This window comes from Monodon monoceros, unplaced genomic scaffold, assembly GCF_005190385.1.
Source record: "Monodon monoceros isolate NGI ecotype Baffin Bay Population unplaced genomic scaffold, NGI_Narwhal_1 Super_Scaffold_11, whole genome shotgun sequence".
NCBI lineage: Eukaryota > Metazoa > Chordata > Mammalia > Artiodactyla > Monodontidae > Monodon > Monodon monoceros.
The window spans coordinates 59,763,029-59,778,807 of record NW_021703767.1 but is presented as its reverse complement, the minus strand read 5'-3'; the positions used below and the strand labels follow the sequence as shown (position 1 = coordinate 59,778,807).

The 15,779-nt window shown below is 41.5% G+C and overlaps 1 protein-coding gene across 2 annotated transcripts in view; it reads right to left on the bottom strand.

The window, feature by feature from the left end:
- SIDT1 (SID1 transmembrane family member 1) overlaps positions 1 to 15,779 on the bottom strand; it is an 87,038-nt gene that overhangs the window by 59,365 nt on the left and 11,894 nt on the right. For both annotated transcript variants that reach the window (XR_003792406.1, XM_029215049.1), the window contains exons 2-3: positions 2,556 to 2,677; positions 1,397 to 1,567 (exon numbers count right to left, since the gene is read on the bottom strand). Coding sequence is in view for 1 of the 2 variants with exons in the window: in XM_029215049.1 (XP_029070882.1) it covers positions 1,397 to 1,567; positions 2,556 to 2,677 (293 nt within the window). In the remaining variant the exon portion in view is untranslated. The remainder of the gene's footprint in view (positions 1 to 1,396; positions 1,568 to 2,555; positions 2,678 to 15,779) is intronic.

The following is a 15,779-nucleotide window of genomic DNA, read 5'->3' as shown; positions in this document are numbered from 1 at the left end:
TTCTTTTTAAAGATTGTACTCTTGTAAGCAACATATATTTAGTTTTCTTTTTTTCTAAATCCCATTTGATATTCTTAGTCTTTTACTTGGCATATTTGAGTCTATTTATATGTCATTTATTTTCATTGGGTAAATATAAACACTGATTCCCCTTCTGAGATCTTCTGTCTCTGTCCCAAAGTTCTAGTGAGAGGTCAAAGTCTCAAATATCGTTTCTGTTCCTGAGATCTCCTCATTTTTGCCCCAGAGAATCTAGTTATTTCACTGAAGCGGAGTCTGAACCTTGCACCCACCTGGGTGCCAGCCCCCACTCTGAGCAGTGCTCAGACTCATAGGCTCCAAGATTCTTGCCCAGAAGTAGCCAGAGCCACAGAAGGGTGGGTGATACTGCAGACAGCAGCCAAAAGCTTGCCAGTGTTTTCTTATTGATTTGTAGCGGTTCTTTATATATTCTGCCTATGAGCCCTTTGTTAGTGTTGGAAACATATTCTCTAGTCTATGGCTTGTCTTTTTGTTCTATTAATGATAACTTTTGATAAGTACAAAGTAAAATTTTAATATGACCGATTTAATGACATATTTTAAAAAATTTTATTTAAAACACTGAGAGGGGAGGGAATGGTTTGAACCCTTGAGAAGCCTTGAACTTAGAGTAGGATAGGGCAGGAAACTCCCTGAAGTTTCTGGCCTTATTAAGGAATAATCTTAGCCTTTCTGTTTACATTTTCACACAGATTTATGCAATATTTTATGCGACTACCCTCTGGGAGAGAATAGATCCCTTAGAGACAATACCCTCCACTGAATTTATTATACTCCATGTCTAATAAAAAAAATCGAGATGCTGTATCCCGACTGATTTGGTTTCAAAGGATAGTAGAGCAAGGAGAAGGAGGAAACAGTCATAAGTTTTCACTCAAAGCCACATAACATATTATTTTCAGCCTGTATACATTCCTAACCAGGAGGAGAAAACTGGAATAGTAATAAGGGTAAGAAAAATAGCTTAAGATCTTCCTTAAAACAAAACCAAAACTTCCTTCAGGAGAGTGGCACTGGTGAGTGACACAGAAGTACCCATCACTAGTGCTTGCGTGTCACACTTGCTTGGACGACAGACAGGAAGGGGCCCTCACAGATGCCCAGGAACAGATACACCTATCAGGTGCTCTGCCCTCTGCTCTGCTCCAGTCGCCTACTGCTTCCCCCTTACACAGACTAAGGCCCTGCTGCCCAGCTGTGTACAGGAGAGTTCAGAAGTTGCTAAGACAATATGCCAAGTGGATGATTTCCTCCTGGGGTGCTGATCTGGGAGGAAGGAAGCTGGACCGTGCACAGACAAGCTCAGGAAGAGCAGACAAGCGAACAGAGAAAGGCCACAAGGAGTCCCGCTTACTGCAGCTGGAAGTGCTTGATCTTGGTAACCAGCAGTCTGTACTGGGCACCCAGGGGCGCCATGGATGCGACATCTACAAATATCAGTTGTTCCAGAGGCCCTGTTTCATTGGTTGCTTCTGAGGGACATAAGGTGCGGCTCACTTCCTGGTAGTTGTAGCTCCTCTGGTATCTGCAGCAGCCAGCGGAGAGAAAAGCCAGCGAGAAGGAGAAAGACACTCAATGAACAAGCAGGGCAAAGAACATCTCGTTTCACTTCTCCCTGAACTTCTTTCCAAGTCCTTATATTTAAAATTTCATACTGGACCTACTGATAGTAATTTTAGAGCTACCGTGTTTGGCACACATTGTGTGACGTTATAACACAGACATGAGGGCTGTTGAGTGCTGAGTGCAGTTCACTTAGGTGTCTTCATTACCAAATCATCCTCCTAATTCAGTCAGGAAAGTTATCAGATTTTGAAGGGAAAACTGTTAAAAACTGATAAAACAACCAGTTGATTCCATTTTTCCAATCTTCAAGCTTTTGCGAAATGAACATAAAGAAAGCCCCAGAGTCCAAGTCAGGGCATTAGAGTCAGTATTTCAATCCTCACGTGTATTAACCTCCAAAAGTGATTTAACACTGTACTATGTGCCCATATCTGCATGCTTTCTGGTTTGTTCTTGTTACTGCTCTAGCGCCTTATACAGCAAAAATATAGATTCCACAAGGTGGGAATTTCACTGTTGTCTTCCACCACTGTATCCCCAGCATCTATCATTTGAGCGCTCAATAAATATTATGGGATAAAGAAAGTACACTCGGTGAACATTATGAAGAATGGGGAGAGGTGTCACTCATCGAAGTTGTTGGTGGGACCTAGCCCTGACCTTGGTGGATGACCCACTAACCAACCAAGAGTAACAGAACATTCTGGGTAGAACAAAAATGTTAAACGTTCTTCTGGGTGCTACAAATCTAGACAGAGTGCTTATCAGAACCTCAAAGAGGAGAGAAACTGAACAGAGCTGAACGGTCAATGCAGGCACCACGACGACTGTTTGCACTTAGCATACATAATATGTCAACATTCTGCATGTCTGATTTCTCCTTTCGCGAGGGAAAAGGGCAATTAAGGTCTAGCACATTGAAAGCTGTCGGGGAAAGATCCACTTACAGTCCTTGGAAGAGCAGAGGAACCTGCCAGGACAGCACCTCTTTCTGCTGGCGAACCACGACCAGGACCGGGTAGTCGAGGTTCTCTGAGGAGCTGTTCACATACACCCGCACGGCGTTCACCTGCGAGCCAGGGCAGAGAGAGAGGAAATGCTAATCACACACGCACGCACACTCACAGACATGTTACATCATAGCTGCCATCTGAAGCTCTGAAAAACTTTAATTCATACGTTTGCTGCTGACCATAGATACTCCAAATATCCCAGCTGTCTTCTCCTCATTCATATTGTAACCATACTCAGTTTCAACACTGATTGCACAATGAAATAACCAGGGGAGATTAAAAAAAAAACTGATGCCTGGGTCCAACCCTCAAAATTTTGATTTAAGTTGTCTTGGGTGAAGCCAAATTATGGAGGCTTCAAATGGCAGGCTGAGGAGTTTGAATTGGGCGGTCAACACAAGATTAGGAGAATAAGCCCAAACAGAAAAAGAAAGAGGCTGATGTGCTTCTCTTCTTATCTGAATATAAATGCTAAATATACAAATATCTTAAAAAAAAATACCTACAAGTGCCTCAGTTGCCAACAAACTTTAATTTTGGTTTGGAAAATCATTCTGTGCTTCTGACCAAAATGTTATTGCCACATTGTGTTAAAGTCTAGCAGATGGTCTGATGCTCCCCCAGCAACAAATACTATAGGGGCTGAAGAGTCTTCTCTTTGCCCTGCTCCAAGGCATAGATCAATCCCCAACACTAAATGCTTTTTGATATCAGCAGATCCGTGGCTTCTTTTGAATACATGTGTCACCCCAAGGATTGAACACTATCATGGCTGTTTAAAAGACAGGAAATTGAATTGTGCCCCTGGATCTAGATGGTTTTGGTGTTTCCCTTCAGTTTTTTTTTTATATATACATAATACTGTAGGCAATAGAAAAAAGACAAAGTAAGAAAAAGTTGGTCTTTCGTATGAGATTTTTTTTCCCCTAATGAATTTAAGCCCTAGTGTTCTCTTGAAAACACCTTATTAGGGGAAAGAATTGAAGCAAGAAAGGCTTGCAGTGAAACCCTGAAGATCTATGACATGTTCAAAATGGAAACTGAGAGGCAGCAGAATAGCATGGGAATCATAGATTATTACTATTTGGATATCTTATATCATTCTTGATTAAGACACTTAGTTTTTTAATGTTAAAACCGTCCAAGAGTAATTTATAATTAGACAGGAAGTGCTTGCTCACAAAGGGAGCGTTTTCTTGTGCCTGTGCTCTACATGTTTCCATGGAAATTATGCTGCAGCTGATCTTTGCCGACACCCTGTCTCTAGTGCAGACCTCTTCCCCAAGCGCTGGATGTTCCACAGGCATCTCAAACTCAACCTGTCTGAAGTGGCACCTGTCACTTCCTTCGCCCCTAACTTTCATTTCTTCTGAATTTCCTTGCTTATTGAATGGCCTCACCTCACAGCCATTATTCTGAGCCTGAGTCATCCTTGATTCCTACTTCTGTAGCATTCTCCATCAATAGGTCATCAAGTTCTACACAGTGTTCACACCCAGATCCTCCCCTCCCCCACCAATGACAATCCTCGTCCAGTCCTTTATCACTGTGACCCTCCCTGACAGCACCTTATCTAGTCTTCTTATCCCCAGGGCTATACTCCCTCAGATGCCACTTTCATCTTGGTATTCTCCTGCTGAAAAGGCCTTCAGTGGCTCTGGGAACTTTCAGATTTTCCTCCAAAGGAACGGGAATAGTACTTTTATGACAATATAGAATAGAATAATGAATGCTCATGTACTTATCCAGCTTTAATAATTATTAAAAATTGTACCATTGTCTTTCATTTACACCTTCCATTTTCCACACACATCATTTTTGGATTATTTTAAAGTAAATACCAAAGATCATACCTTTTCATCTGTAAATATTTCAATCTGTACCTCTAAGGGACAAGGCCTCTTCTTTCTAACATAACACATTACCATTATCATACTCAGTAAAATCAGTAATAGTTCTTTAAAATCACCCAATATCCATACAGTGTTTGAATTTCTTCATTTGTTGAAAAAATTGTGCTTTTTTCAGCTTTTAAATTTTGAGTACAAACAAGATCCACATATTGCATTTGGTGGATATGTGTTTTGAATCTCTTTTAATCTAAAGGTAACCGCCCCGCCCCCGCCTTTGGGCATTTATTTGTGAAAGAAAGCAGCTCACAGAGCAGCAGTACAAACCTGAAACACCCACATACTAGGTTTTGCTGACTGCACCCTGTGGTCTCATTGAACAGGTTCCTTTATCCCCTGTGTTTCCTGTAAACTGGCAGTTACAGCTAGAGGCTTGACTAGATTCAAGTAAATACATTTCTCCATCTTTTCCTTGGATTTGGAATTAGTCAAGAAAGTTTTCACCACTCCAGGTTACTGAGGCCTGTATTTTCTTCTAGTACTTTATACTTCTAGTATCATATGTTTAATACTTAAATCCCTATCCCTCCATGATTAATACTAACATATGGTATGAAGAATGATTTTAATTTTATCTTTTTTTTTTTAATATGGCTCTCCAGTTGTCCCAGCACCACCTATTAACAAGTCCATCTTTTCTCCACTGATCTGAATTGCTCTGGGCTTTTCTTGATTATTGCCTTCTTCTCTAGTTTCTTTGCCTGCCAATCCCTCACATGGCCAATTACTTGCTGTTTCTCAAAAGGGCTCTGTCCCCAGTGATTGGCCTTTCAATATCCTTCTCATCCCTAAAGTCCTTTTTTTGGGATGTTTTCCCTGATATGTCCCCATCCCATCAAATAAGTGGGTGTCCCTCTTTTGGGGGGACATGTGGCCTCTGATTACCTCTATACAGCATATTAATACCACTGTGAAATAAGAGAAATATATATGGCCTTTGCCCCCAGTCCCTGGAACAGAGCTCCTAAAACCCTTGTATTTTTCTAAGTGATAAGAGCACTAGTGGCATATTTTGTTCTAATATTTGGTCTTATTCCTGACTCCTGACAGAACTCCTAAATCCTTTGGAATTTTCTGGGTGACAGGAGTCTCTTTCGTTCTAATGAAGAGACTCTTGGTGGGCTCCTGGATAACTTCAGTATGGGAGCTGGTCACCCAAAAGACCTAGCCATGATTAGAAGATTGGAACTTTCAGTTCTACCTCCACCCTCCAGGAAGTGGAGGGGGCTGGAAATTGAGTTAATAATTGATCATGCCCAAATGATGAAGCCTCCATAAAAATTCCTAAAATACAAGGTTTGGAGAACTTCCAGGTTGGTGAATGCATACATATACCAGGAGGATGGAGCAACCCAACTCCATGGGGACAGAAGCTTCTGTGCTCAGAACACTTTTGGACTTTACCCTATGCACCTCTTCTATATCGCTCATCCTAAGTTATATCCTTTTATAGTTATATCCTACTATAGTAATCTAGTAAATAAACTGTATTCCTGAGTTCTGTGAGCTGCTCTAGCAAATTAATCAAACCTGAGGAGGGGGACTTGGGAACCTCTGATTTATAGCTGTTTGGTCAGAGCATAGGTAACAGCCTGGACTTGTGATCAGCATCTGAAGTGGGAGGTAGGCAGTCTTGTGGGACTGAGCCTTAACCTATGAGATGTGATGCAAACATCAGGTAGACAGTGTCAGAACTGGATTGAATTGTAGGACGCCCACCCACATAAAATTGCTTAATGTGTGGAAGATCCATAAATCTAATGTCAGAAGTACTGGGTGAGTAGAAGAAAATAGAAGTTAGCTTTTTCTACAGACAAGCACAAAACATTTTTTCATGCAGTCAAATTTATTCCGTTTTTCTTGGTCACTTTTAAAAATTGAGATATAGATAACATACCACACAACTCACTCTTAAAGTGTATAGTTCAGTAGTTTTTAGTATATTCACAGAGCTGTGCACCCATTACCACTACCTAATTCCAGAATAATTTCATCACCCCAGAAAGAAGCCCTGTACCCATTACCAGTCACACCTCATTCCCTTCCTTCCCCAGTGCCTGGTAACCACTAATTTAACTTCTCTATGGATTTGTCTATTTCACATAGGATATTTCATATACGTGGAATAATGTAATATATGCTCTCTTGTGTCTGGCTTATTTCACTTAGCATAATGTTTTCAAGGTGCTTCCATGTCGTAGCATGTGTCAATACTTCATTTCTGTTTATTGCTCAATAATATTCTAATTGAATGAATATACAACATTTGTTTAATCTTCAGTTAATGGAAATTTTGGTTGTTTCTACGTTTTGGCTATTACAAATAATGCTGCAATGAAACATTTGTAAACAAGTTCTTGTGTGAACATGTGTTTTCAATTCTTTTTTTAAAAATTTTTATTGGAGTATAGTTGATTTACAATGTTGTGTACAGCAAAGTGAATCAGTTATTCATATACATATATCCACTCCTTTTTTCTTTTTAGATTCTTTTCCCATATGGGTCTTTATAGAGTACTGAATAGAGTTCCCTGTGCTTTACAGTGTTTTCAGTTCTTTTGAGTGTATACCTAGGAGGAGAATTGCTGGGTGACATGGTAACTCTTATGTTTAACTTTTTGAGGAACCGTCAAAATGTTTTCCAAAGAGGTGCATCATTTTACATTCCAGCAATTTACATTACCAGCAATGTAAAAGTTTCAAATTTCTCCACATCCTTGTCCGCACTTATTATTGTCTGTCTTCTAGATTGTAATTATGTGGGTGTGAAGTGGTGTCTCATTGTGGACATGGATCTCTCAGTATTCTAACATTTAGTTTACCTGCCTGACTCTTCTGCAAAGCTGAAAACTTCACCTTTGGCATCTCTGGTGCTGGCAAAATGAATTAACTTAGAAGCAGGCTCACTTTTGAGGTTCATAACACAAACACCAACTTACAGCACGTGTGTTTAGAGCACACTTTTGTCCGGCTTAAATCTATAGCAGTCAGAACTGAGGTAAAAACCTAAGGAAAGCTGTGAACTAGGCCAGCTTCATCTTTTGCTTGTCTGCTTCCCTTTTCATTACCTAGGCTGCAGTCTTCTCCTTCCTTCTTAGGTACTTAGTTCCAGAAGGGATTTCCCTCCTTTTTTTTTTTTTTTACATGTCACTCTAAGGCAGTGATTCTCAAATTTTAGCGTGCTTTTTAGCATTTGAATCTCTCAAACCCACCCTCATCATTTCTGATTCAGCAGATCAGGAGTAGAACTTAAAAATAATGTGTTTTTAACAGCATGCTAGGGGATTCTGATACATGTGGATTGGAGCCCATACTCTGGGAAGTACTGGGAAGCCCATACTCTGGAAGGTACTGTTCCAAAGAAACCATCTTGTCAGCAGCCTGCCAACTTCCCATTATTATGAGATGCACAACCGTGAGATCACCAATGTCACTAGCACGTCTGGAAGCTAGTGTGTCTGGTGGGGCTGAAACTGGGCCAGCAGGAAGGAGGTCTGCTGCGAGCAGAGCAGGGCAGATTGTTACTCCACTCCACTCCACTCTTTATCTCCACACTCTTTTATTCCTGGTCTGGCTCTTGTAACCCACTTAGTTTTTTTTTTATTATTATTTAATAATGATCTTACTAATTATAATTTAAAAACTCAGAGATACTGGCATAATAAATTGCAAAAACAATATATTAGAGTGGGAAATAGAAAACACTGGGCAGTTTTTCAAGATGACCAGGTAATGCACCACCCCCGGGAAAGGATATAAAGCCCTGTTCACATGTTGCTTTGCTTTTCCAGAGGCCAATATGCAACTGGGAAAGTTGGATTACATTTGCAGCAGTGAAGTAAGCCATGTAAAGCCAAAACTAAATGAAGGTATTGACAATACATAATGGACCCTGATACCCTGTAACAGACTACTGTTTCTTTTTTAATTTAATTTTATTTATTTTTTTATACAGCAGATTTTATTAGTTATCTATTTTATACCTATTAGTGTATATATGTCAATCCCAATCTCCCCAGACTACTCTTAAGAGCCAAGATTTTCCCTCCTGTTGTCATGACAAAAAGAGCACATTTATTACATATATCTTGTTCTCCTCCTATGTTACTACAAGCAGAGAATTGCATTATAACTATGAGGGAAGAATTATTTAAGTACTCCCAACTCTGATATTATATAGATCACAATTACAAAAGGTCTTAAAGCTTAGAGAGTCCCTTTTTAATCTTTTAGAACATGTCAGTAGGGAAAAGTTCAAAATTACAAATAATAGAGTTCTGTTGCAGAAAGAGGGTGAAAATGAGTTTAATTCAAAATCTAGTTTGGTTTTGCTAAAATAATGAGACTGTAGGCTTTATTGGAATATCAGATTAAGAATCAGAGATTACTGGTTTCCATATTAGGCACACCATTGTTTTCTGGTGTGATCTTGAAAAGCTGATTCCACTTGTAAGATAGCTACCATAGTATTTGCTAATGGAACGTTCCTTTTCCTCATGTTACAAACGTTAGAAAATGATTTTTTTTACATACAAATGTTATTTGGTAACTGTTTTAATAACCTGTTATGTTCACTGGGTGTGTATTTTGGGGGTGTTTAGGTTCTTTGGTCCTTCTGTCTGTCCTTCCTTCCTCCCTCCCTTCCTTCCTTCCCTCTTTCCTACCCTGTCATGCTCCCTCCATCATTCTTCAAACAGTCACTGAGTCAGGAGCTATGGGAGGTGCTAAGGATATACTAAAGGGAACCCTGTCCTTGAGTAGCTCATCATCTAGTCAGAGAGACAGATGGTGTTATCATCGAAAGCATAATGTGATGATACTATAGTAGCAATGTGAGCAGGTTCACATAGGTCCTGCTGTTGCCTGCCTGGCGCACATGACCTTGACTCATGGCATTAGAGAACCTTGCATCTGGGAAGGTACTCAGGGAGATCATCTAGTCCAAAGGTTCCATTTACAGAGGAGGAGCCCCAGACGTAGAGGTGATATGACTTCCCCAAGGATGCTCAGCTATGGAAGTATCATTACTAGAACCCAAGCTTCTTGCAGCCCAGTCTCCACACAATGCTTGGTCAGATCATGCTATCATCACCATTTTGAATCCCTGACTCCACTGAACACCATTGTGGATGTAGACTTCTACTGTGACATCAAGAAGGTGTATAAACACCATAAATGAAGGGAGAGTATAGGAGATGTTATTTGTACATATATAACAGACAAAATATCAGTATTGTGAATGTATAAAGAATCCTAAAAACTCATAGAAAAACACAATAGCCCAATAGAAAAATGGGTAAAGGATGTAAACAGCAACTGAAGAGAAGAATGACCAAAGAACATGTGAAAGGATGAGAATATTTTACAGTCGTCAGAAGGTAAAGACTCAAAAGTATGACAATACCACATTTACAAGGATGGACAGAAATAGGAACTCTTGCATATTGCTTACGAGAATGTTATTCGGTACAACCATTTCAGAGAACAAGCTGGCAATATCTACTAAAGCTGAAGGCGACTTCACATTACAGCCCAGCATTTCCACTCCTAAGTTTACACAAAGTCATGAATAAGAATGAAATGAAATGAAGACTATGGATCAGGGTGGATAACTCTGAAGAAGATAAATTAAGAGAAAGAGCAGGTTGTATGATCCTATTTACATAAACTTTGTAAACAAGCAAAACAATAATATCTGTCTATCTATCTTTCTATCTATCTTTAGTAAAATAATATCTATCTATCTTTCTGTCTATCTTTAGTAAAATATATATACATGGAATTAATACACACCAAATTCAAGACAATTGTTTTCAAAAACTTGGAAGGATCTCAGACTTAACCCCAGTTGCCACAGTTTCTTAGATATTGATAGAAGACCCAGACTCCTGGGTTAGAAGCAAGTACATTATTAGTCTGGTCACAACATGGGCAGAAAGCCTGCCTGAACTTTCCCCAGGGAGGGACACCACCTCTATTTTCTGCGGTGTTCACTATACAAATGTCCTTGAAAGAACTATGTAGAAAAATTTCAGTCATTGCCTTCCTGTAAGATGTGCAGAAATCAAGAGACCTATGAAGAACTGTCTCCCTAAAATGGTTACTTTGGGGGATGAGGGAAGAGGATGGGTGGAGGTAAGGAGGGAATTATAATTGTCTTCTTGTTTTGTAAGCTGAGTTGTGGGTACACTGGTGTTATATTGTTTTCTATACTTGTGTATATGTCTGAAATATTTCACCATCATCATCATCATCAAGAAGCCGTGATGTGCTGGCGTTTGTGTTTGCCCACTTCTGAGCAACAGCCCTCATTTTATACATTTTATACAGGTTCTTTGTTTTTGTTTTTGGCCACGTGGCTTGCAGGGCCTTAGTTCCCCGAGCAGGGATTGAACCTGGGCCACGGCAGTGAAAGTGCCGAGTCCTAACCACTGGACTGCCAGGAGATTCCTTGTACAGGTTCTTTGCTATTCAAGGAAGTGGCAAACAGTCTCCAAAACATGCTCTCATATAGTCTGTCCTTACTAGTGCTTGACCTGCTTGTACTAACTTCACCGATTATAGCCTGCCCACCTCCCCACCCACCTTGCGCACGTGCAGCCAGCTGGAAAACTTTACATTGTCTTTGGTCTGATTAACATGACTCATTTCTCCATTGCTCTTCCCTGGAAAGGAAATATGAAGATGAAGCAAGTACTGCACTGGACAGTAATGTGCCAGCCTAGATTCCGTGTTGTTAGGTGTGTGAGTTTCCTAGGGCTGCCGTAAGAAAGTGTCACAAACTGGGTTCTTAAGACAACAGAAATGTGTTCTCTCACAGTTCCAGAGACTAGAAGTCTGAAATTAAGATTTCAGCCAGGCCACGCTCCCTCTGAGACTCTGGGTAGAATCCTTTCTTGCCTCTTGCTGTTTCTGGTGGTGATGATCAATCCTTGAGCTTCCTTGGTTTGCAGCTGCGTCACTGCAACTCATGCCTCTGTCATCACGGTATTCTCTCTGTGTGTCTGTTTCACATTCTGTCCTATTCTCTGTGCATGTCTGTGTCCAAATTTCCCTATTCTTATAAGAATTTCAGTCACATTGGATCAGGGCCCACCTTAATAACCTCATCTTAATCTGATTACATCTGGAAAGATCCTACTTCCAAATAAGGTCATATTTACAGGTCCCAGGGGTTAGAGGTTCAACATATATTTTGGAGGTGGGGACATAAATCAACCTATAACATTAGATCTGTAGAATTTTTAAGGAATAAAGCCATTCAGGTACAGATCTGTACCTTTCCCTGACCAGCAGCTTATCTCCAACTTGTACCCACCTGCCAAGAGCCTTCATGCTGAATGAAGGAAGGCTTGCTGGGAGAGTCCATTATGTGACTGTTGTATGAAAACACCTTCCCCGGAGTGAAGTGGCCTTGCAGTTCTGAATCCTTTTCTTATTAGAGGCTGGAAAGTCCTAGTAAATGAAGCATTTCATCCCACAAGTTTTATAACTACTGCAGGGAACTGAGCTGCTTTAATCACAGGTTATACTTTTTATTTTAAAGATAAGCTTTAAAGTAATTCCTGTAGTTATTGATGAGACTGTTTAAAATTCCCTCTGCCTGATGTAGCCTTGGAAAACCATCTTCTGTAAACTTATGCTATAAGGCAGAAAGATACATATAACTGGATTTTATTTCTGGCACTACGTCTACTATCTGGGTGACTTTGGACATTCTCAGTTTCCTCAACTGTAGAATGGGAACAGTAACACCCAAACTATCCACCTCCCTAGACTATGGGTGACCTGTGTTTTGTGACCTGCCGAGCACCAGGCAGAGCAGAAGGCAGAGCTGTCCCATCCGGGCTCTGGGTTGGGGCAGTGCTTTTCCACTCCCACGCATTCACCAATCAATCAGTTATTGACTGTCTTTTTTCCACGTGTGGAGACACATTTATAAGCCCACCTGCCCCCGGGCAGAAGAGAGGGTTCTGTCCATCTCACATAGGATATGAATTTCCTTTCACAGCTTGGCTTCCAGCTTTCCTGGAACAGCTCATTCATCTCATAGAAAAGAGCAGTTTACCCCTTGGGAGCTATTTCTTCCCTATTCTTTTAGATTCTCAGCATTACAAAATGATTACAATTCAGAGCACTTTCCTAAGAATCATGCTTTACAGACCTCATCTCACCAATTTCATTATGCCAACAATAATCTGGACAGAAATACATTTATATACTCTTTCCTCTTTTGGCCTATGATTTAAATTTTATTTTAAACATTTCAATTCCAATAAAAACATGGGAAAACAGTGAAGAGAGGTTAATGATTGGCAGGCCAGGAATATAGAACAATACACGGTCTAGATTCTAGCTACTTTAGGATGAACTTTGTTCATTCTATAAATATTTGACTCCCCACCCTGTGCCAGGCATTGTTCTGGGCATGGGAGATACATTACTAAGCAGTGTAGACATAGCCTTTTGTCCTCACTGAGATCACAGGTTTACACATGGAATGCCAATTCAACAAGCAAGTGCATTAATATTCAAGTTGCTGTGGAAGTGCATGGCACAGACTTTCCAGGGAATATCTTCCTAAAGGATGAGTAGGAATTAACCAGAAAAATGTGGGCAGAGCGAGAGAAATGTCCAAACAAAGGGAACTGTGTAGCAGACACAAGGAAGGAAAGAGAGGAAGGAGGGAAGGAGGAAAAGAGAGAGAGAGAAGGCAAGAAGCGAGTTTGAAGAATTAAGGGAAAATCAGTTTGGCTGAAGCCTGAGGTGCTTGAAAGGCCATGATAGTCCTGAAGAGTCTTAAAGTCATGTTAGAGAGGTTGGGGCTTTACTCTAAGGACAATAGAAAGCCTTTGGAAGGTTTTAAGTGCTACCACCCCATTGCTATGGCCATCCCTGGACGCCCAGTGCTGCCTCTGTTGCTGCTGAACAGCTGCTTTCCTGCGTCACTGGCTCCCAACTCAAAGTCTGGGGAAAGCCGATCTGATTGGTAGCGCCGAGGCCACAGACCCGAGCCTGAGCTTGGTGGGGTTGGGAGGGGTGTGTTCAAGATAGCAGATGCCCGCTGTTCTGCTTCCCTAGTGGAAGGAGCTCTATCTCCAGCAGAGACTCATGAAATGAGGAATTTCCCCAAAACATATAGGAATGGGGTTCAGATACTGGGCAGTTAAAACATGGCCAAATTCCACTACATTTGTAATCCTTTTCACATGCCACACCAAGACTATCCTACAGAACAAATGTTCTATAGAACACACTTTGGGAAATGCTGTGATATTTTTTTCACAAGAACTGAGGTCAAATCAGGTATGTCCTGAAGACCCTAACTCGCCCTAATCTAGCCATTTAATATCATAAAACTTAAGGACTGTTACTACCCAATTTAGTGCTCAATTACATCATATTTTCATGTTTTGTAATATTTGCTAATTGTTCCATGTATTTGTTTCTCTTTGAGGATTTTATCTGTGACATTATTTGGAGTCAAGCATGTATTTGACAGTACATACACTACAGTTTCTGTTTTCATATGAGCGGAGGTAGCCCAGCTAAGGTTGTAGCTTTCAACAAGTCCTAAAAAAACACCCCAGGATGCCAGGGAAATGGCTGTTCTTAATTCTTCAGCATTATTTCTACAGATATTCCTTTCTCTCCATTCGTTTTCTTCCTGTGGGACCCCTATTATGTTGATGTCATAATTGGGTCCGTGCTCCCAATTTCTTAATTTTTCTCTTTATATCCTACATCTCTTTAGGTAGATCCTCAACACGATCCTCCAGTTCTCTGATCCATTATTCATTCTAACGTCCAACCCATTGCTGAGGTCTTTATGTAAACAGTATTATTTTTTAAATCTGGGATTTCCCAGTTGCTTCATCTTTCATCTTTATAGCTGTAACCTGTTTCATTTGAACAACGTCCTCCTATCCACATCTCTTCCAGGATGCTCACTTTGCTTGTCATGAAGTCTTATTCTTCCTGTTCATTAACTCTACTACATCTGGTAAAGGTCATTCAGTTTGACATTTCTCACGTAACTTCCCTCTGTAGATCTGTTGTTATTTTCTCCCATGAGCTCTGATTTCCTGGGCTATCAGCTACCTAGGGTCGTAGCGTGAACTCCAGAGGGGAGGAGCTAAATGTGAGGGGAGTTCAGGGAAGAAGGAGGGACTGGAAGGGTGGAGAGCCTCTGAGTTGACCATGCCCCTTTTCACCCCCCTCCAGGGGTCCAGTCCCTGCCCATCTAATTTTACTTCTACCTTCCTGCCCCTCATCCACCGCCCCCCAGCCCCACCGTTCCTGCTCCCATCCTAACCTGCCGGCGGCTGCCCTGTGAAGGGGCCTGTGGGAAAGCAGGGACAGCTCGGGGTCAGCAGGTCAGCAGGCACAGTGGTTACCCTTCTCCACGCCAGCCTCCACAGACATTATCCCGCGAGCCAGCCCGCCCTGGGTGGGTACTGCTTGTTTCCTCCCTCCTGATGATGACGAGGCAGGGCAGGCAGCAGTACACCTGGGCCAAACTGAGGGAGGCAAAAAAGCACCACAAGAAAGCTCTCCTCCAACCTATTCCCTACCCATGGCCTCTTAGACTGAGGGTGGCCACGTGCCTCTCACCCCAAGAGCTGACCATCTTCTGTCTCTCCAGGCCTCTCACAGACTTTGCATTAGCTCCTCTGTCCCACTGCCCTCCGTCTGGCTTGAGGCATCTCCAGCCTTGGCTCCTGGGAGAGAGCCAGGGGCCTCTGTTGGTTCACCAACCTCTTAGGTATCTGCGTCTGCTCATCTCTGTGTGTGATTCCTTTTTCCTCTTTATCTTTCCTGTCTTTTTCTCTCTATTTCCTGCTTATATTCCTTCTTTTGGGAGGGAGAATAAATTATAAAGAGGTAAAAATAATTTATTTTATGGTTTGAGGCAGAACACAAGGATCTACTCCCTGGATTTTATTTATGTGCTGAGTGATTGCCCTGCAGGCATGTTTCTTCTAGAGCTATTCTGAGGCCTACTTAATTAATGCTCTAAAGATGGAAAAGCACTACAGAACTGCGATGCTTGTCAGAGTTATGATCTGATGTTTATCAGCTGTTTTGTTTTTTTGTTTTTTTTTTTTGCCGTACGCGGGCCTCTCACTGTTGTGGCCTCTCCCCGTTGCGGAGCACAGGCTCCGGACGTGCAGGCTCAGCGGCCATGGCTCACGGGCCCAGCCGCTCCGCGGCATGTGGGATCTTCCCGGACCGGGGCACGAACCCC